Genomic DNA, 20,815 nt, shown 5'->3' on the forward strand with positions numbered 1-20,815 from the left:
ACTGATGATACCAAAATAAAAAATAAATAAATAAAAGAACATCCTCAGCAAGTATCTGAGATATTCCCTACAGTCAAAAACTGGGGGAGAGGAAGAACCAGGTGAGGTGAGTACAGGAGGTTAGAGAAGGCATTAATTCCCTAGCTTGGTGTGGATAAAATGAAAGTTCCTGTGGCCAGGATTCTCACGTGGCCCTGGTTAGTTAACTCACTACACAGATGTGGGTGATATGTCATTACTGACTTTCATAAAGAGCTCTTCCCAGTGCTCTGGGCGACATAGTGGCACGACTGGAAGGCTGCAGGAGAGCAGAGCAGAGGCTGGAGTTGTGGCAGTGCCGAGGACAGAGACTGGGTTGGCTGTGCGGGCTGAGAGTTCAAGAGGATGGCTGTGTGGGCAGAGAGGCCCAGAGGCAGAGACCAGCTTGCTGCATGCAGACTCACTCTGAGTGAATGGGATTTTAGTGATTGACCTGCCACCATGGACATAAAATTGGGCATAACCTTCACCCCAAGAACGTTCTACTCTCATTTCTTTGGTCACACTGAATCCATAGTGAACTTGCCTGGGGCTGAAACCCCTTGGCAAGACACTTGGTTAATATACGGAGCATCTAAAACAGTACCTTGCACATAAGCAGCACTCAGTAAAGAGTGATAGTTACCTTCCCAGACTCTCTGCAGTGTTCATGTTTCAAGAGGCTAGCCCCTCCTAGCCTTGTGATAGCTGACATGCAGCTCCCCAAGGAAATGCAAGTAAGGGAGTACCTGTTCCTGGGTCTACAATGTAATCAGACCTACAAGATGTGACTTGGGGCCATGAAATCCAGTGATGCCCTTTTTGCCCTGAAACTCTAGTTATGACTATTATAACACAATGCTCATTCACATTCCCAGACAAAACTTAACCCTTCTTCAACCAAATCCTCTAATGATTCTCTCCCTAAAGAATGAAACAACGAATGCCAAAACTATCAGCAAACCTGAAGTAACAGAATTCCAAAGGTGCCTTGTATCGAGGAGCCAACACAGCTGTACATAGTTAAGGGTCGCGTGAACAATCCACCCCTCCCAACCCCAGGGTTGAGACTTTTGGCTTCTATTTCCGAAACAGGAAGGGAAGTGTGCATGTAAGCAGATGGGGGCACGGGGATTCCTTTATATATGTCCTTAAGGGTTAAAAAGGACGGGGTAGAACCGTCACGGACAGGATTTGAACCTGTGCGGGGAAACCCCATTGGATTTCGAGTCCAACGCCTTAACCACTCGGCCACCGTGACTCCCAACGCAAGTTTGGCCCGCGCACTTACAGAGGGGGTTCGCGCGGCGCTCCGGGAGAGCTGCAGCAGAGGGGATAGGCTGCCGCCGCTCGGCTCACAGAAAATAGCGGGTGCCCTGGGTGTCCCGGGAAAGACGGCGCGCCTACCGCCCAGCGGGGATTCGGGGTCTCTAGGAACGCAAAGCTGTTTGGGAGGCAGAGGCCGGGCCCGCGGAGGGAATCAGCGGGAGCGGCGGCTAGGGGGCTCCTCAGGCTGGGGGATGAGAGGGGTGAGGGACAAGGCGCTCACACGAACGAGACTCAGGAGGAGTTTAAAGGGGGAACCCCTGGGGGTGGACGAAAGGAGGACTTCCTGGGGAAAGGGGTCTTCGGCTCCGTGGGGCTGGGAAGGTGCAAGGTGAGCACCGCTCAGAGCTATGGGCTGGGGGCTCCTCCGGCAATGGGCGTCTCCTTGGGGGAGGATGAAGAGCCACCCCTCTCCCCGGGCTGAGAGCCAAAGAGTAAAGGCTTCGCGTCAGGTGAAGAGCCCTCAGGACGCAGCCACCTCCCCAAGGCTCCCGCCGCCACCGCCGGGGAGGCCGCCGAAGAGGGTCCCGGGTCCCACCCGGCGCTTCGCCTCCACCGCTCCCGAACGGCCGGTAGGGGGCGCTGCACGAGCCAGGGCGGCCTGGTTGGGAGGTGGCGGCGGCGGCGGCGGCGGCGGCGGCTGGAGGCAGGAGGCGGGCGGAGGAGGAGGCGAGAAGGCGGGAGCTGAGCTGCGCGGGGCGGGAGGCGGCGGGGCCCGAGCCCTAGAAGATGGCGGTGCGGAAGAAGGATGGCGGTCCCAACGTGAAGTACTACGAGGCCGCGGACACCGTGACCCAGTTCGACAACGTGCGGCTCTGGCTCGGCAAAAACTACAAGAAGGTAGGCGGCAGGGCCGCGGGCCCGGGGGCGGGACAAAGGCGTCGCGGCCTTCGGCCCCGGCCCGGCCTCCAGCGGCCCGCGCCCCTTGCCCTCCCAGCCTCTCCAGCCCCCCGGCCTCCTACTACGGCCGCCGCCCTCTCTGCTGCGCCCGCCGCTCGGGCTGCCCTCCCCTGCCTCGGCGGCCCCGTTGCTAGTACCCCGGAACCCTCAGCCATCGCCTTCCAGGCTTTTCCTCGAGAGCCGTCTGCGGGTGGTCGGAGCGCCGAACGGCGCCCCCGGCCCGGCGTGCCCGTCGTGGTGCCGCCCGCTCTCCGCTCGGGGCCAGGTGCCCGCGGGCCGAGACCTCCCTGGGGCTTTGTATATGTTTGGAGAGAAATGATGAAAGCCGGAGGGTAAACAGCCCAGAGTAGGCCTTTGGCTGCTAATCAGCCTGAAAAAGCTCCCTGTCCCCGCCCCCATCACCTGTCTCTGCCGCTTGCTCCCATCTGCATGCAAGGGGAGACGAAACCTCTTGTGGAGCTGGAGGCCAGAAGTTCCTGGGCAGGGATCCTTAGACCATTCCTCAGTTTCACAGTGAAGTCACCCTGCCACCTGGCCTTGTTTTGCCTTGGGAATGGGTTTCAGAGGCTAGGACTCGCTTTCTCCCTCTAGCCCCCCACCCTTTAACTGGAGATAATAAGGTGGTGAACAAAGGGTTCAAGAAGCCTTACCTGCCCTTTCTAGGTCTTGGTGTTGGCGGAAAGGTACGTCTACACATGGGGTTTTTCTCCGGAGGTAGACTGCCTGGGCACCATCCCCAGCCAGGGGTTCTCTTTCTGGCTTTCCTTCAGCCCCCAGTTCTTCCTGACCAGCTTTGCTGCCTGTCACAGTGTGATGGGTGGTGTAGGAAAAAACCTCTGATCCTGGTTGTGAGTCTGGCCCTGTTCTGGGAGGTCTCTGGGTATCAGGATCCTGACAGACAGCTGCTGGGTCTGTGGCTTGTCAGTACCTCATCATGAGCTCTGGTTCCCAGGCCTCTAGACCTTTGGCTTTTGGGGAGGGAGTTCAGTCTAGCGGCTTATTTAGTTTCTGGTCCTGGGGGAATTGACAGCCTGTGACCTGATTCAGCTTTGAAGCTCTTGGTTCTTTGTCATTTACCTTTTCCTTCAAGGATCTCTTTATATCTCCCGCTGAGAGAAACACCTTCCCTGTAATTAGGGTTAAGAGAACGAGTCAAAAGGTAAAGAATTAGCCTTCTGGCTCAGTTTTAAATTAGAACACAGGCTAGGATGCTATGGTAATGTGTTTAAGAAGGCCCAGAGTTGCTTGTCTCAGATACAGTTTCCTCAGAAAGGTCAGATATCTGCTGTTTCCCACCAGCCTGGGCAGTAGGTGGTCTTTCCTATCCAGAAGACATTTGGGCCCAGTTCCTAGAGAAAGCAGAACGCACACGCTCACTCTCCTGGTCTGTCTGCCCCTTGCGTTGCCTCATCTTCTTGTTCCTTTCTTACTAAGCTCCAGTCTAGGGGGAATCACTACATCATAGGCTACAAAGTTACTCCAAAAAATACACTGCTGTCTCACTTAGAGCCTCTAAGGTACTGCTTCCTTGGCCTGAACTCAATAAACCTTCAGAATTTTACAGCTCTCAGTGCTGTTGCCCAGAGATCAGGGCGCTGTGACTCCAACTTCAAGGTGTAGCTGAGGAAGAGCAGGAAGCCTCCCTTGCCCCCAGCACCAGCACTGGCAGCCTGGATTTCACCAGCAGAATTTCACCTTCCTGGTGAGGGGCATAGAGGGCCTCCTTTCTGCCATTTTCTTTATAGAGACTAGACTTGTGGACGGAGAAGACACTGTTTTCTCTGTGCCAGATGCTTCCAGAACTCCTGGGGAAGAAATAAGGGAGGTGTTGGGCAATTGATCTGGGGTCTGTCTTTCTTTCCTGTCCCTGTGTTTCCCCAGTACATTCAAGCTGAGCCACCCACCAACAAGTCCCTGTCTAGTCTGGTCGTGCAGCTGCTGCAATTTCAGGAAGAAGTTTTTGGCAAACATGTCAGCAACGCACCACTCACGAAACTGCCGGTGAGTGATGACACAAGGAGGCAAGTTCTCCAAGCCAGAGAAGGAGCTGTTTTATTTTGTTTTGTCGTAAATTTCATAATTTTCAAGATTTGGGCAATTTACTACCACCCCTATGCCCGGTCAGGGCATTACTGACTTGGCTGTAGTTCCCATTTGCCATTCTCTTTGTCTTAGTAACACTGTGCAACAGGGTTTCTCAGTCTGAGCTTGTGTGTGAAACTCTCATGGTTAAAAGGGTAGGAGATCTGGATCTGCACAGGCTTGTGTTCAAATCCTGCTCTACTACTTGGTATCTCTGTGATCTTGGACAAGCCATTTAAGCCTCTGGAGTCTTGGTTCCCTCATCCCCAGATGGGATTAATGTGCCTACTTTGTAGGGTTTCTGTAATGATCATTGAGGTGATCCAGTAAGTGCTTGGTACAAGGTGGGGCTTTTTGAATATTGGTTTCTTTCTTTCCTCTCTTCTAGGCCACATGATAGAATGGCACAGTGTTAACAAATTCCACCTTTGAGAGGGAGATCAGTTCAGCATGGGATTCTTATTACTTACCTTAGGTAATATAAGAGAATTTAAGACGTGACCCTCACATGCTTCTTCCCTGTCTCACTTTTGTAGATCAAATGTTTCCTCGATTTCAAAGCAGGAGGATCCCTGTGCCACATCCTCGCAGCTGCCTACAAATTCAAGAGTGACCAGGGATGGTGAGATGCCTTCTCTCTGTGCGTCTTACATTAGAGGGAACTCCCTTCTTAGGATTCCCAGAGGTCTTTCTTGGGTGAGACAGTCTCATACTTTGTGAGTCTTATGAGTCTCTTGCTTTGCTAGGTCAGTAGGCCTGACTTGATAGGTCAGAAAAATGGCTGGGAGTCAGAGCCAAAATAGTCTTCAAGAGTGAATACTTGTGCATGCATCACTGTGTGTGCTGCACAGGAAAAGGGATTCTCAGGTTGGCATCTCTAGCTTTTCTTTGTCCTTTTGGACCAAGTATACAGTGATGCATGGAGTTGAGCTCAGAGAGCCCTAAATCCCAGGCAACAGCTGTGAGAAAGACTGCCTCCTAATTTCCCATGTTAAAAAGTCACATACTCTAACCTTATCCCCAGACCTGAGCTATACCACTGACTAGATCATTGCCTCTTCACAAGGCGGCGTTATGATTTCCAGAATCCGTCACGCATGGACCGCAACGTGGAAATGTTCATGACCATTGAGAAGTCCTTAGTGCAGGTCAGAGTCAAGAACCTTTTCCATCCATGTCCCATCCCTCAGAGGGAATCCAAAATACCACTTCACCATAATTTCATCCCATCTATTTCTTCTCCCCACAGAATAATTGCCTGTCTCGACCTAACATTTTTCTGTGCCCAGAAATTGAACCCAAACTGCTAGGGAAATTAAAGGACATTATCAAGAGACACCAGGTAAGTGGGTGGGGTCAGGAGGTTTCAGAAACTCCATGACTCTTTCCCTGATGTTTTCCATACATGAAGCAGCCTTGAGGTGCCATGTTCTCTACTGCAGAGGTGACTCTACCTACTTGGAATAAGACTAGAATTAAGGTCCTGAGCCCCTCTTTCTCTGCCTGCTTCCCATATTTCCCAGTCTCAGCAGGTTTGGATCACTATTCCCGGCACGTGCATTGGCCTGGGGACAGAAGCACCTACTTGCACTCAGCTAGAGATGGCCTGGTTTCAGAGAAATGAAATCTTTGCTCTTTGGAACTCTGTAATAACAAGCAGAAGTCATTGCTAGGGACATACAGTCAACTTTACATTTCTCATGTGTAGATTATTATTTAGAAGATTATCTGTAGCAATTTTTAATTCTTTGAGTTTTCTCCACTATCAGCACACTCCCAGCTCTTTCCCTCTGCCACTCTGCTGGTGTGTGCTTAGAGAATGCAAACTAACTTTACTACCACTCTGAGCAAATGTGATAAGGAAGGCAGGGCTGTGATTAAATCTTATTTTGATTTATTTACACCCATGAGTAATTCATAGGGGACCATGTTTATCTACTTCTCCTTGTGCTATCCAGGGAACAGTCACTGAGGATAAGAACAATGCCTCCCATGTTGTGTATCCTGTTCCAGGGAACCTAGAAGAAGGTGAGACCTGGGTTTTCCTGGCCACTGCAGTACGGGGGTTGCTCTAGGAGGCAGAGGACTGCTGGGCTCCTTTCCTTTCAACCTTCCTACCATCTTACATTCCTATTTCCATGTCCCCTGTTGCAACCGGAGTTGCATACAGTTATGTTTTGTGTACTTCTTTAGCTTATATTTCTTCCTGCTCTGTCTCTATCCCCAGAGGAATGGGTACGACCGGTCATGAAGAGGGACAAGCAGGTTCTTCTGCACTGGGGATACTATCCTGATAGGTGAGGATGGGGTCCTGGGGTGGGTTTAAGCACCAGAGCCAGGCTGAGAAGCCCTCGAATGCCTAGCAGAGCAAGAAGATGCTCTTTGGGAGTTACTTTTAGGTTTGTTCATTTGTTCTCTTCCCACCTATTATGTAAATCCTCTATCTTGGGGAAGGTTTGGACTTATTGGATGAAGCTTAGGCTAAAAGGATTGGGGCTTAATGTGTGAAATGGTTGTTCCAGTATAATTTTTGATGAGTAGGTTTAGAAGTGATATGATTGTCTAATAGAAAATGTTTTCAGCATTTTGTCTGTCTTCTCAGTGGGCTTTTACTCAGTGTTTAAACAGATATAAATAATATGAACAATTTGTAAATAAATATGAAATGCAAGAAGTAGGATGTAAAATGAAATCTGGTATCATTGCAATTATGTGAAACCAAATTTGTGCTGAAAAGAGTTACTGGGAAAGAGTATATATTGAATGCCACAGGAATGTTGTGTTAGGGTGATTCTTTTCTTTCTTTTTCTGTGTTTAAAAAGTTTTGTAATTGTCTTTACCACTTCATAATGAAGAAAAGTCCAATATTAATTGGAAAAATAATCATACCAAGAAACTAACCCAGCAACTCAATACTTTCTGTAAATGGAAAGCTATAAAGATTTGTGCCTACTTTCCCACAACTCCATCCCATTGATCCTGCTTCATGCTCAATTTCCCATGGCAGTTATGACACATGGATCCCAGCCAGTGAAATTGAAGCAGCTGTGGAAGATGCTCCAACTCCTGAGAAACCTAGGAGGGTGAGTATCTCTTGTTCCCCAACCCGAAGAAGAATGCAAGGAGCAGACCACTGTTTGGAGGTGAAGCAGAGACTCCTGTGCTCGTGGCTTTTCCCTTCGGGCCCGCAAAGCTGTGGCTTTCAGGCTTCTCTCCGGCACAGTGTGCCTTTGTATTTTAGGTTCATGCAAAGTGGATCCTGGACACAGATACCTTCAATGAATGGATGAATGAAGAAGACTACGAAGTAAATGATGACAAAAATCCTGTCTCCCGCCGAAAGAAGATTTCAGCCAAGACTTTGACAGATGAGGTGAAAATTCCTCTCCTTTCTTCCTTGATACCTTAGCATAAGTCTTAGATATCTAAGTGTGCACTGGGCATTGTTGCTGACATTTACCCCGATTCTCCAACCTGCAGGTGAACAGCCCAGATTCAGATCGGAGGGACAAGAAGGGGGGGAACTATAAGAAGAGGAAGCGCTCCCCTTCTCCTTCACCAACCCCAGAGGCTAAGAAGAAAAATGCTAAGAAAGGGTATGCCAGCCTCCATTCATCCCCCACATCACCATTCTTCCCACACCATGCTGCAGAAGGGAAGGACAGGTCCCTTCCCACAGCCACTGGCCCTGACCTGGGTGGGCCACGTTCCCCAGGTGTTTGGAGAGGGAGGAGGAGAAGCTGCCCAGTTGCAGGCCCAGCCACCAGTAAATGCAGAGAGCTCACCCTCCACACGAAAGCCATGGTCACTGCCCATTACTCTGTAGTGATTGGTTTCTGTGCATGCTTCTGTCTGTGCATGAGCCCCACCCTGAGGATCCTGTCTTGTTTCCATTCCCTTGAATCTCAGCTTCTAGGGACTCCTTGTCCAGGGGTGACTGAGTTCTCTTCCACTCCCTTTTCTTCTCAGTCCCTCAACACCTTACACCAAGTCAAAGCGTGGCCACAGAGAAGAGGAACAAGAAGACCTGACGAAGGACATGGATGAGCCCTCCCCAGTCCCCAACATAGAAGAGGTGACATTGCCCAAAACAGGTATGGGCCAGGCCAAGCTCCCTGGACCCACCGCATTCCCTTTTCTGTTCCTGCTCCATTTCTAGAGGACTTTCCCCTTCACTTCAGCTGGTCGCTGAACTCATCTTCTTCACTGTGGACAGTGCTCTACCTTCATACCTATATCGGAGTTGTGGGCTGTGCTTTGCACCTGATGTAGTTGTCTCCAAACTCCTCCTGATAATGTATCCCCATCATTGAAATATATCTGTGCACAGATTATATACATGTACTGTTGTACTGCTTGCTACCTTACAACATTGTAAAACACATGCAAATGTTTTCTGAAAACGGGAAGATGGAAAGGATAAGATTAAAAAGGAAATATGAAGAGGAGCTCTGATACCCCATGCCCATATTCCAGTGGCTTGACAGCCCCACTTTGGAGACCACTGCTGTGTGATAGTGTGGAACCATACAGTGTCCAGACTGAGTACAGTCTGTCTTACATAGACTAGCTCCCAATATCTGGAGGCATATTTTGGCCAAAGGGTGAGGGAGGCCACTGAGAGAGAGGAGCCCTGGTTCTACCCTTCATTGGTCAGAGCAGCTCTCCTCTCTGTCCATGTTTTCTCCTGGCCTTGGTGTATGAATTCAGCTGAAGAAAGTCCACTGCTTTCAAACATGTTTCAGATTCAGCTGCTCCTCTGGAGTAGTGGGGCAGACTGTCTCAGTCCAGTAAGAACTTAGAGACACACTGATGGACATAAGGGCCTATCAAGGATAAGAATGACTTATGGATGCTGTTGAGTAGAAAATGCTTCTTTATAGGGAAAAAGTTAAATGCATTTTTGATTGGGGAAGGGGAGAAGGTAGCAGGTGAGTTTCAAGCCCTAAAATGGTGGCGACTGGAAGGAGTTACTACTATTTGTGATCAGTGGGAGAAAGATCTCTAGAACTGTTAACAGTGGAGAGGTGAGGGCTTATTTTAGGCAGAAACTGTCTGATAAGTGACTCTCTCCTCTGGCAGTCAACACAAAGAAGGACTCGGAGTCAGCCCCAGTCAAGGGAGGCACAGTGACTGACCTGGGTAAGGGGGCCTTGGGAGTGTGGGTCAGTGCTCAGAAGAGAGGAGGCCCAGCTGCCACCCTCCCCAAGCCTGCTGGGACCTTTCGTAAAGCAGGATCCTTCTTTTGCCTGTCAGGAGGCTCCAGCCTGCTATTTTGCTTTCTTTTTCTTACAGATGAGCAGGAGGATGAAAGCATGGAGACCACGGGCAAGGTGGAGCCAGTTTAGACTGCTTCTCTATGTGATTCTCATTTGTGATTGTAAAGTTCCTTCTGCCCAGCACTTTCCACTGCCCAGACTTCCCACCCTAGACTAGTTCTAGGTTCTAGCTGGTGTTGAAAGCTTTCTGAGTCCTGGAGCCCATAACTGTTCATTCCCATACCCATCTTTAGTGCCCACATTCCTGGGGTATGGGAGAAGCAGAGGGTTGCTAGGGGCAGAATGGGAATGCTGAGTATCCAGACGCCTCCATATTTGTAGGATGAGGATGAAAACAGTACGGGGAACAAGGGGGAGCAGACCAAGAATCCAGATCTGCATGAGGACAACGTGACTGAACAGACCCACCATATCATCATTCCTAGCTACGCTGCCTGGTTTGACTATAATAGGTATTGTTGCTCCAACTTCTCACTGAATCTGTATTTCCCTATCTCTGGAGCTCAATGTGGTATTCCTCCTCCTGCCTCCAAATAAGTTTTTTCTTCCTCAGCCAAATAGACTGGGGTACACGAGTTTTAGGGAAGCTCCTGGTCTCTTGAGTTTTTCAGCCCTGACAGGAGCTCTCCCCGAGCTCTCTCTTGAATCCTTCCTGCCGTCTCCAGCTATTTGCCTGCCCTGCCTGCTAGACTTTCCTGTCTTTGGGGCTCGCATCTCTCTACCAGTGCCTTCTGAATCCACTCTGCTTCTCTTGCAGTGTTCATGCCATTGAGCGGAGGGCTCTCCCTGAGTTCTTTAACGGCAAGAACAAGTCCAAGACTCCAGAAATGTAAGGAAATCTCATCTCTAACTTTTCTCCTTCCTGTCCCCATTCACTCTTCCAGATCCAGCAACATCCAGTTTAGCAACATTTCTTGAGCTTCTCCCATGAGCCAGGTACTGTGCTAGGCTGACAAAGACCCTATTTCTGCCTGGAGGCAGCCCCAGCCCTGCCCAGTGACCAGAGTAGTATGCTCTGTGGGACACCAGGTTTTCCCAGGGGCCATATGAAGCATGTTGTTCTGCACAGAGCAAGTACTTGTTCCAGTGCCTCCATTTCTTTTAATAGGGCATAGAGCCTTCCCAGACGTAATTAACTGGTGTCGTCGTCTAAAATGTAAATCTCTAGTGTAAGTAATAGCTTTGACTAAAATGTAAATGATTGCTAGTGGGCTGGTCCCTGAGAGGAGGTTTTGATAGAAAGACAGGAGGTGGACCTATGAAGACCCAGTCTGTTAATGAAGGGATGGAAAAGGCTCTCTGGAGAGAAGTGGCATCTAAGTGCAGGCTTGGGGCTCAGAAGGTTTTGCCTCCTTCAAGGTGTTGCCTCAGGCCACATCTGCTTGGCTCCGGATGAGACTTGGCAAACTTCTGTTGTTAGGGATGCTGCAGGACAGATGTCCTGACAAGGCAAGTGAGACTGAGTGTAGAGCCATGGCTCCCTAAGAACTGAGTGAGCTTGCTCCCAGCTGTTTCCCTTTTCACCTCTAGGGATTTTCCCTTTCCACCATGTTTCTTCCCCTGTAAGCCACTATGGTTCTCTTCTTCCTGGGAAAAGCATGCATGTGGACAAGTCTTGCCCTCTCCAGGGGAAAGGAATTAGTGACCAGTTGACATGAGTTCATGATCTGCAGGCAGGGTTGGAACTAAAGACTATTCTATATACTTTTCAGTCTTGGTATAAAATAGTAAATAATGACAGTTGTCCAATATATTGAGAGATTACCCTCTCCCAGGCATTGTCTTAAGCATCCTATATACATCGACTACTTTAATCTTCACATCAGCTTCAGAGGTAGGTCCTCTTATCATCTCCAGTTTACTGGTTAGGAGACTGAGGTATAGACCCCAGTTAAGTCACTTGCACAAGGTGACATAGCTAGGAAGTAGTAAAAGCAGCATCTGCATCCTTTAGTCTGGCTCCTGTTCTCAGACTTTACACTGGACCACATGAGAGCTGCTGTGTTTTTGAGCTCCAATAATGTGCCTGGTGCTACACTAGATCTTTCCACATCTTTGTCACCTTCCACAGACACTCCACTTTACAGATAGAGACTGAGGTTTGAACAAGTGAAATTACTTGCCCAAGGCTGTCATGGTAGATCTAGGATTTGAACTCAGATCTTTCCATCTTCGAAACATAGATTCCTTGTACCATGTCATACTGACTAGGTGGATACAAGGAGAGGCAGGGACTTCCCTTTAACATCTGCCTTTGGAAATCAGAGCACCCTTTCTTACCTTTTGATTTCTTATTCAGAAGTTGGATGAAATATCTCCCAAGTACAGCCAAGAAAGTAATTTATTTAACTACAAACCCTGTCAAGGAAAACAAGCAGTGTTTGAACCCCCATGCAACCAGCACATAGTAGGCCTGAAGTGTTAATAACAATCTACTGTCTTCTGGCTTTGTCACATAGGAGGAATCCTTAGCACCTTTATCACTTTTCCTGCCCTTTAGTTCTTAGCAGACATTTACTTTTTCTCCTCATCATTCATCTCTTCTAAGCTACCTGGCCTATCGAAACTTCATGATTGACACTTACCGGCTGAACCCCCAGGAGTATCTCACCTCTACTGCATGCCGTAGGAACCTGGCGGGTGATGTCTGTGCCATCATGAGGTGGGTCTGCAGTTGCGGGGTACGTGAGGGTGTCTGCCCATGGGTGTCCCTTGGCAAAAGTAGGGATGCCAGCAAGGAGCATAGGAGGAGATTGAGCAGGAAGAAACCTAGAGAAAGCAAAGTTCAGGTTCGGGGAATGAGTGATGCAAGGGAATGGCAACTGAAGTGTGGCAGAAAGTAGAAAATGTGTGTGTAACTGAAGGATCCTGCTTTGACTTTACTGGTTGTCCAGGGAGACATGTTTAGTAGGTGGATGGATATGGAGAGGTCCCAACTGGAGATGTAGACTTGGGTGTCACTGACATGGTAGTAGTGGAAGGACTGGGCTTCCCAGGGAGGAGAGTGAGCAGAGAAGAGGGTTGGGGAGTCCCGTATGACTCTGCTGTCCCATATGACTCTGTATCTGCCTCTGTCTTCACAGGGTCCATGCCTTCCTAGAACAGTGGGGTCTCATTAACTACCAGGTGGATGCCGAGAGCCGACCAACCCCAATGGGTCCTCCACCCACCTCTCACTTCCACGTCTTGGCAGACACACCATCAGGGCTGGTGCCTCTACAGCCCAAGGCCCCACAGGTTGGGTGAGGGGCTGTGGGAACAGGTGGGGTTGGGTAAAATTGGGCTTCCTTGGACTCTTCTTTTTCTGGTTTTTAGGGTAATGGTTCAGGAGTGTTCTGAGGTTTTTCCTTTTCCATGGGATGCAAAGGGCCACAGGAATCAGCCTCTCTGTTCAGCATCCTCTGAGCCTCTGTCCAAAGATTCCAAGGACTTGCTGAGAGAGAAGAGATGCTCCTTTTCCTTAAGCAGCAGACAGGCTAATGTAGGGGATGGAATAGATAGAGAAAAAGGGCTTAAAATTAAGTTGCATGGAATTTAAAAACTTTGTCATGTTTCCAGCATTTTTTCATTTTTGCCTCATAATTATTGCTTCCATTTTTTTCAGTCTAATTTCATACATTATAAAAATTAAGAGGAGAAAGGTTATGTGGCTTGCCCAGTGTCACAGAGTGCCAAATCTAGGATTAGAAGATAAATCCAGCTCCTAAGAGAACCTATAGAGATAAATGTGAATACAAATGTATACCATGCCAACTACAGATCTAATTGATCATTAAGGGAACATGGAACAGTAGCGTGTGTGCCCCAGAGCTTGCAGGCCACCCAGCATTTGGTCTTGAGGCCTCCAGGGCCTTGGCGTAGTCATTTCCTGCCCAGCCTCCATGACACCAAGCTCTGTCCCCTAGGGCCGCCAGGGTGATGCTGATACCAAGGCTGGGCGAAAGGGCAAAGAGTTGGATGACCTGGTGCCAGAGACGGCTAAGGGCAAGCCAGAGCTGGTAGGTGGGATGCAGACCCTGCTGGGCTTATTTGCCCCTTTATTGGGGGGCCCCTGCCTGGGAAGAAGAGTTTTGAGGGCAGAGGAGCTACAGCAGTAAGGGAGGAAGGCCCACCCAGGGTGTCCCTGGCTTTGGGAAGGAAGCTCCTTCTGTCTCTTCTCTCTCTCTGTCTGCTCCTGGCTCCCAGGGTCATGCCTGCTCACCTGTCTTTTTCTCCTGCACAAACAGCAGACCTCTGCTTCTCAGCAAATGCTCAGCTTCCCTGACAAAGGTAAAGAGAAGCCTGCAGACATGCAGAACTTTGGGCTACGCACAGACATGTACACAAAGAAGAATGTGCCCTCCAAGGTAGGCATTGTGGACTGACTTCAGGGGTGAGCACCTTTGCTCCTCAGAGGCCATGGGGCTCTTCCCTCACCCGCCTTTGTGCCCTGCAGAGCAAAGCTGCGGCCAGTGCCACTCGTGAGTGGACAGAACAGGAGACCCTGCTTCTTCTGGAGGTAATTGGGGCAAGGAAAGGAGGGTGCTCGATACACAAGTGAGTGGGGAGAGTGCCCCTGCTCCAGTCCCTCCTTCCGGATGCCCATAGACTCTGCCTCAGGGAACAGCTCCAGGCCAGGCACTGGCGCCAGTTCACTAACTCCATATCCTTTCTCAGTGCTACTTGGAGATTCCCCTTGGACCAGCAGAGTGCACCAGTACCACGACACAGGGAACTTTGAAGCCAGTGACCCTTAGTAGGATGGGGGGAGCTGACTGTCAAGGAAAGTGTCTCAGTAAGTGAAGTTGCATCTCTCCCACTACCACCAGGCCCTGGAAATGTACAAAGATGACTGGAACAAAGTATCAGAGCACGTGGGCAGCCGCACACAGGACGAGTGCATCTTGCATTTTCTTCGTCTTCCCATCGAAGACCCATACCTGGAGGACTCAGAGGCCTCCCTGGGCCCCCTGGCCTACCAGCCCATCCCCTTCAGTCAGTCAGGCAACCCTGTTATGAGCACTGTTGCCTTCCTGGCCTCTGTCGTTGATCCTCGAGTCGCCTCTGCTGCCGCCAAGTCAGCCCTAGGTAACGTGGATGGCCTGGCCTTCTTAGTTTACATTTGAAGGGCTGGTTACTCAGATCTTGAAACCCCTACTGACATCAGCTCAGGCACCTGTCTAGCTCCATGCTGGTCCAGATGAAGAGGTGGGCTTGTGAGGATGCTTTCACATGGACAGCCCCCACTCCCAGCTTCATCCTCTCTGGATCTTGCAGAAGAGTTCTCCAAAATGAAGGAAGAGGTACCCACAGCCTTGGTGGAGGCCCATGTTCGGAAAGTGGAGGAAGCAGCCAAGGTGACAGGCAGGGCCGACCCAGCCTTTGGCCTGGAGAGCAGTGGTATTGCAGGAACTGCCTCAGAGGAGCCTGAGAGGATCGGTAAGGCCGGCAGGTCCCTGGGCCTCTCCCCTTTCTCTGTCACGCCCTGTGCCATCCCCGCCTTGAGATGACCTCAGAGCACAATGTGAATGGGGAGAACTGGTGGGATTTTTATTATTTCCCAGGACTTTACTGGTCTTCTCACTAAGGTTTTGGCTGGGAGAAGGCTGTTGGAAAGTGTTACAGGGACGAACTCTGTGTTGGACAGTTCCCATTTCCTCTTCTCATAGGCACAGAGGAGAGCGGGACTGATGAGGTGCGGGCAGAGGGCCAGCCCACAGAAGAGAAGAAGGAGCCCAAGGTATAGTGGTTTGCCCTGGGCTGGGCGGGTGGAGGTCCACGCAGCACCATGGTGTTGGGGGGCACAGGTACACTGAGGCAGGCCAGCTCTGCAATGGGATGGGGCTGCCCCTGTAGCTAGGTCACCTCCAAAGTCAGAGGTGTGATTCCGTCCCTAGTCTGGGCTGGATGTGTGAGAGCCAGCTGCCCCAATGCTGTCTACTTTTCTCTTCTTGGGACTTCAGGAACCCCGAGAAGGAGTTGGGGCTGTTGAGGAAGAAGCAAAGGAGAAGACTGGAGAGGCTCCCAAGAAGGATGAAGAGAAAGGGAAGCAGGGTGATAGCGAGAAGGAGTCAGAGAAGAGCGATGGGGACCTAGTGGGTGAGCCCCCCAGCATGGTGGTGCAGGCCCAGGAAGGAAATGGGCAGCCATGGCTGACACCTGCTTTTCCTGGCCCAGTTGACCCCGAGAAGGAGAAGGAGCCAAAGGAAGGGCCGGAGGAAGTGCTGAAGGAAACCGTGGAGTCAGAGGGGGACAGGAAGGCGAAAGTGGAGCGGGACATTGGCGAGGGCAACCTCTCCACGGCGGCAGCCGCTGCCCTGGCCGCTGCCGCTGTGAAGGCCAAGGTGTGCCTGAAACCTAGAGGCCCCCCCTGGGAAGGAGGTGCTCCCCTTCACTCTGCCCCTGGAGGGAGTCCTTCCTTGCTCATCCTTAAATAATGCTGGGCTATTCCCTTTTTATTTTGATTCCGATGGAGAGCTGGTCATCTCTTCTCTAAGCTTTTTAAGCTTTTACCATTGGGCCTGTTTTCTAATTGCTCGGCCTTATCTTAGCCTCTGCCACTCTCTTTTTCTTCATGTTCTTTAAAACTATGAAGGCTATACTACTCCCTGGGTTGTGACCATAGCAAATCCTTAAAACTTGCCAGTCTCCCGCCTACCTTTCTCTCCCTTAGAATGTCTTCAGCTAGGTCCTCCTGCTGATGGCCATCCCACCCCTCCTTCCCTAGCACTTGGCTGCTGTTGAGGAGAGGAAGATCAAATCTCTGGTGGCCTTGCTGGTAGAGACCCAGATGAAAAAGTTGGAGATTAAACTCCGGCACTTTGAGGAGCTGGAGACGATCATGGACCGAGAGCGAGAAGCAGTGAGTAGCGGCCTCTAGTGGGTCAGTGGAGCCACCTTGACATGGAGCTTCCTCAGTTTCGGAAGAGGGGGTGCGGGTGTGTGAAAAGTGTGAGACTGACAGGGCTTCAAGCAGAGTGGAGTGCCTTGGGGCAGCAGGAGCCAGCCCTGCACAGTAGGGAACAAGCAGCCCACAGCCACAGCCTGGACACTGACCTCACACAGAATGTCAGCATCATGGGGCGGAGATGCTAGCCAGTTTTTTGATTGCTGCATCTTCAAGTCCTTGAACAATGTTTGGCCCATAGTAGGCTCTCAATAAATATTTGTTGCATTATCAAACAGGTTTAAGGGATGATGAGAGGGTAGGCTTCAAAGCCAGAAGGTAAACTTGGAAAGGGGGTGGAATGGACAAGGTTTTGAACTATATTGTTTTTGAGAAGATAGAAAAAGAAATATAAGACAGTGACCCTGACCTCAGAGAACCTAGTTTGATTGGAGACATCATAGACCTAATGCTTAGGTGTCTGACAAGTTGAAATTAAGAGAATTCAAGTCAAGTATATAAATCCTAGGAGAGAACAGAATAAATGACAATGCTCAGAGATGGGACAACTGATCTAGTATCAACTGGGATGGCTTCTTAGGAATGGTGTTTTGAAGCCAGTTTTGAAGGAAGGAAAGAACGTGAATTGACAAGAGAAACTGGAATTGACTTCCAAATTAATAACAGATTCACAGCTTTGCAGTTGAAACGAGCAAGGCTACCACCAGATAGCCCATTAACTCCATCACAGCAAGAAAACACATGGGCAAAAGACGTGATTGTGGGCATTTGTGAGGGGAGGGCTGGGGAGGGCGGAGGACACCAAGTACAAGATTGAGTAGATTTGATGTGGGGGACTGACAGAAGGAGAGGCTGGATCTATCGGGGCAAGGGTTTGCCTTGGACCTTCTGAACTTGGGTAGCAGTACTCTCTTGTCCTTGGCAGCTGGAGTATCAGAGGCAGCAGCTCCTGGCGGACAGACAAGCCTTCCACATGGAGCAGTTGAAGTATGCAGAGATGAGGGCCAGGCAGCAGCATTTCCAGCAGATGCACCACGTGCAGCCCCAGGCAGCCCCGCCCCCAGGCACCCAGCCCCTCCCACCCACAGGTGCAGGGCCACCCACTAGCCACGGCTTGGCTATGGCTCCGGCCTCTGTGGCTCCTGCCGCTGCTAGTAGTGGGGCCCCTCCTGGAAGCTTGGGCCCCTCTGAACAGATTGGGCAGGCGGGATCATCTGCAGGGCCACAGCAGCAGCAAGCAGCTGGAGCCCCCCAGCCTGGGGCAATCCCACCAGGGGTACCCCCCCCTGGACCCCATGGTAAGTGACAGGTTCTGGAACTCCTGGTGATTAGTGGGATGTGCATGCATGTTCTAGTTCCCTTCAAAGAGAGTACGTGGTTGAATGGAGGTCGGGGTCAGCCATGACTGCAGTAGATGGGCCCCGGCCTGTTGTATTCCTGAGCCTGCAGGGCTCCCTCCCTGAACCAGATCTTTGGAATTTTGTTTCAAGGATTTACCAGTTTTTCTAGTGTCAGGAAAAGGGAAGGTGGTACCTAGTAGCGACTACATTCTCCTACGAAAGTGAGTTGGTGAGGTTTTAGGCCTCTGACTGTTGTAATCTCTCCTCTCAGGCCCCTCGCCGTTCCCCAGCCAACAAGCTCCTCCCTCAGTGATACCTGGGGCAGTGCCAGGCAGCGGGCACCCAGGCATGGCGGGTAATGCTCCTTTGGGTCTGCCTTTCGGCATGCTGCCTCCTCCTCCTCCTCCTGCTCCATCTATCCTCCCATTTGGTAGTCTAGCTGACTCCATCAGTATTAACCTGCCTCCTCCTAACCTGCATGGGCATCATCACCATCTCCCATTCGCCCCGGGCACTCTCCCCCCACCTAACCTGCCTGTGTCCATGGCGAACCCTCTACACCCTAACCTGCCGGCGACCACCACCATGCCATCCTCCTTGCCTCTGGGGCCGGGGCTCGGATCCGCCGCAGCCCAGAGCCCTGCCATTGTGGCAGCTGTTCAGGGCAACCTCCTGCCCAGTGCCAGCCCACTGCCAGGTGAGAAGGGTCCTGGAGGGGAGAAGGGTGAGGGAAAGGGGTCCACGTGGAGGGATGGAGGGCAGGTGGGGAAGGGCTCCAGTACTAGTACTTCCACAGTCCTTTCTGAATGCTCTGGTAAAGTTAGAATCCAGGAGGAAGGGCCTCTCTGGTGTCCTCCACCATCCCCCAGCCTGGCAGCTGCCACCTCTGGGATGACGTTGGGGCCTTTCACTGGTGGGTCATGGAGGAGTCCTGTGGCACAGAGCACCTCAGTAGTAAATTTGAGAGACGGCTGCCTGTTTGCATGACTATTGGTGTCCCTCTGCTTGTCCTGTCACGCTCAAATGCCCCCTTTACCTGTCGGGGCTGGAGGAGGGTGTGGGTTATTTTCAGTGAGGGGAGAGGGGACTGGGGAAAGGAAGCTGTATGTCATGGGCACTCCATCCATCCATCCACCCGCTGCATGCCATGCCCAGTTCTGGTGTCTGGAGGCCTGGGTGTGGAGCCCTCTCTCCTGCTCACCCTAGCTGATTCATCTTCCTTTTCTCCACAGACCCAAGCACCCCCCTGCCTCCAGACCCCACAGCCCCGAGCCCAGGCACAGTCACCCCTGTGCCACCTCCACAGTGAGGAGCCAGCCAGACATCTCTCCCCCTCACCCCATGGAGATCCAGGTTCCAGGAACAGCCCTCCCCCCACCATTGGGACCCTTCCCCAGCCTAGAGTTCATAACTATGTAAGGAAATCTCCTCCTGCCCCTCCAGTGCTCCCACCATGCCTGTCAGGCATGATTTTAATATCGGAGTATTCAAGGACTTCTGTTTAAAAGATGTTTCTAATGGCTGAGACAGAGCATAGGATGGGAACGTGCCCCAGAGGAGGGGATGGAGGAAGGAGTTCATACAAGGTTCTAATTAACCACTTCTAAGGGTGTACCCCTCAAAACTCCATTTTTTTATGGGGAGAAAAAACTTTTAAGAGTTAAAAAGCCACATTGGAACTCCTTGTACCCACTAAAAAAAAATGAACCAACTTTTACATTTTGTGGAGAAGGGAGGTGACAGTTTTAGGAAAGGTTCTGGGGATAGAATAGGGTGCTGAATCTGTCTCCTCTAGCCGTTGTTACTGACGAGCCACCCCTCCTCCAGTTTGCTCCTCTAATCTCTCCTACTGCTTCCTCAGTGTTGCTGTTAGGCCACCCCAGGTCAGCTAATAACCCTTTCCCCTCTGAATGTCAGTCTTGTTTTTAAATTACCTTCATAGTTTATGCCAGCATATGTGCGGTGGGGGAGGGGGCATATCCTGGACACCCCTGTGGCAGGTAATCAGAGGAAGGAGGCACCTGGGCCCTATCAGTGGACTCCTGAAGACATGGAAAGGGGAACTGTGAGATGGAGGGGGGCCTAAAAACCTGAAATTTTCAAAAAGCACTTAAGCACCTCCTTATAATATGACTTGGTGGGTCAACCCCCAACTTCTTCCCTCTCCTAAGACCATCAGAACCTCAACTGGTAGCCAGGGGTTCCCTGGAATTTGGGGGCAGCAGGTGAGAGAAGCGTGACCTAGGGCAGTACCAGCCCCCGGGGGGTGGCTGGGCTCTGCCCCACAAATTCCAGTGCCTCCTGTACCAGTTCTCCCCTTCATCCCTGATGTGAAGGCAAACATAATTCTAGGCTCCACCAATTCTTGGTCCCTCCCCACCAGGCCTTGGTTCCTCATGTTCCTGTTCCTCTTCTGTGTGTTAGCAACTTTCTTCTGTTCAAAAGTTCTCTGTAAATTTTCTTTACTTTTTTTTTTATATATAAATTAATTTGCTTTCAGTTCCATTTTGTGGGTGCCTTCTGTTCTTACCTGTGGCTGTCAGGCAGGCGGGCAGGGCTGAAGCCCTTCCCTGGGGCATTCACCTGAGCTGGAGACACCAGGCCTGTCTCCACAACAGGCTGAAGGCAGCCCAGCTGTCAGGACTGGGTGCTGGGCAGAAGCTGGGCAGAGGCCCTTACCTGCCCTAAAAATAGCACTCTTAAGACTTGGAAGGACATCCTCACAACCTGGAGACTTGTATATTTATTCTTTCAGAAGTAATTCAGGTTTCATTCCTTCCCTTATTAGGTAGGCAGGGAGAAGGCAGGCATCCCTTCTACTTCTGTTATTACTGGCCCCTAGCCCTGCCAATGTGACATGACAGACAGGCTCAGGCAGAGCTAATACAGCCTAGCTTTAGGTCCAGTAACACTCCCAGCTTCCCCCACACAATGCCTTCATTGCTTGGGAGGGTTGAGGGCTTGGTTTAACCAGGCAGAGGGCA

The 20,815-nt window shown here is 50.9% G+C and overlaps 1 protein-coding gene and 1 non-coding gene across 7 annotated transcripts; one reads left to right on the plus strand and one right to left on the minus strand.

Annotated features, from left to right (window-relative positions):
* Positions 1 to 1,197: 1,197 nt before the first annotated feature.
* Positions 1,198 to 1,279, minus strand: TRNAS-CGA (transfer RNA serine (anticodon CGA)). The gene has a single exon. It is a non-coding gene; the product is annotated as a tRNA-Ser (tRNA).
* A 708-nt stretch (positions 1,280 to 1,987) lies between these two features.
* On the plus strand, positions 1,988 to 20,330 carry SMARCC2 (SWI/SNF related, matrix associated, actin dependent regulator of chromatin subfamily c member 2). Of its 6 annotated transcripts, none has more exons than XM_036917503.2 (29): positions 1,988 to 2,184; positions 4,126 to 4,245; positions 4,863 to 4,948; positions 5,393 to 5,474; positions 5,576 to 5,668; positions 6,285 to 6,354; positions 6,554 to 6,623; positions 7,334 to 7,409; positions 7,568 to 7,699; positions 7,807 to 7,922; positions 8,296 to 8,420; positions 9,409 to 9,468; positions 9,622 to 9,659; positions 9,927 to 10,057; positions 10,363 to 10,434; positions 12,154 to 12,267; positions 12,689 to 12,842; positions 13,511 to 13,603; positions 13,835 to 13,951; positions 14,041 to 14,103; positions 14,414 to 14,672; positions 14,862 to 15,023; positions 15,254 to 15,324; positions 15,548 to 15,683; positions 15,762 to 15,928; positions 16,312 to 16,446; positions 17,417 to 17,789; positions 18,103 to 18,528; positions 19,064 to 20,330. In XM_036917503.2, the coding sequence occupies exons 1-29, from the start codon at positions 2,074 to 2,076 to the stop codon at positions 19,138 to 19,140; spliced, it is 3,729 nt and encodes a 1,242-aa protein (XP_036773398.2). In that variant the 5' UTR covers positions 1,988 to 2,073; the 3' UTR covers positions 19,141 to 20,330. The 6 variants fall into 6 exon arrangements, with proteins under 6 accessions (XP_036773398.2, XP_036773396.2, XP_036773400.2 ...); XM_036917501.2 differs by having other exon boundaries at positions 1,989 to 2,184; positions 13,832 to 13,951; XM_036917507.2 differs by having other exon boundaries at positions 1,990 to 2,184; positions 13,832 to 13,951; positions 18,103 to 18,186.
* Positions 20,331 to 20,815: the final 485 nt, after the last annotated feature.

Source organism: Manis pentadactyla, chromosome 9 (genome assembly GCF_030020395.1).
Source record: "Manis pentadactyla isolate mManPen7 chromosome 9, mManPen7.hap1, whole genome shotgun sequence".
NCBI classification, from domain to species: Eukaryota; Metazoa; Chordata; class Mammalia; order Pholidota; family Manidae; genus Manis; species Manis pentadactyla.

What these genes read in the sequence shown, in the direction of transcription:
- SMARCC2 (XM_036917501.2), top strand. Translation starts at nt 2,074, where the DNA reads ATGGCGGTGCGGAAGAAGGATGGCGGTCCCAACGTGAAGTACTACGAG. An exon ending in AAGAGAAGAAGGAGCCCAAG is followed by an intron (nt 15,325 to 15,547) that starts GTATAGTGGTTT and finishes TTGGGACTTCAG; the next exon opens with GAACCCCGAGAAGGAGTTGG. An exon ending in TGGACCGAGAGCGAGAAGCA is followed by an intron (nt 16,447 to 17,416) that starts GTGAGTAGCGGC and finishes TGTCCTTGGCAG; the next exon opens with CTGGAGTATCAGAGGCAGCA.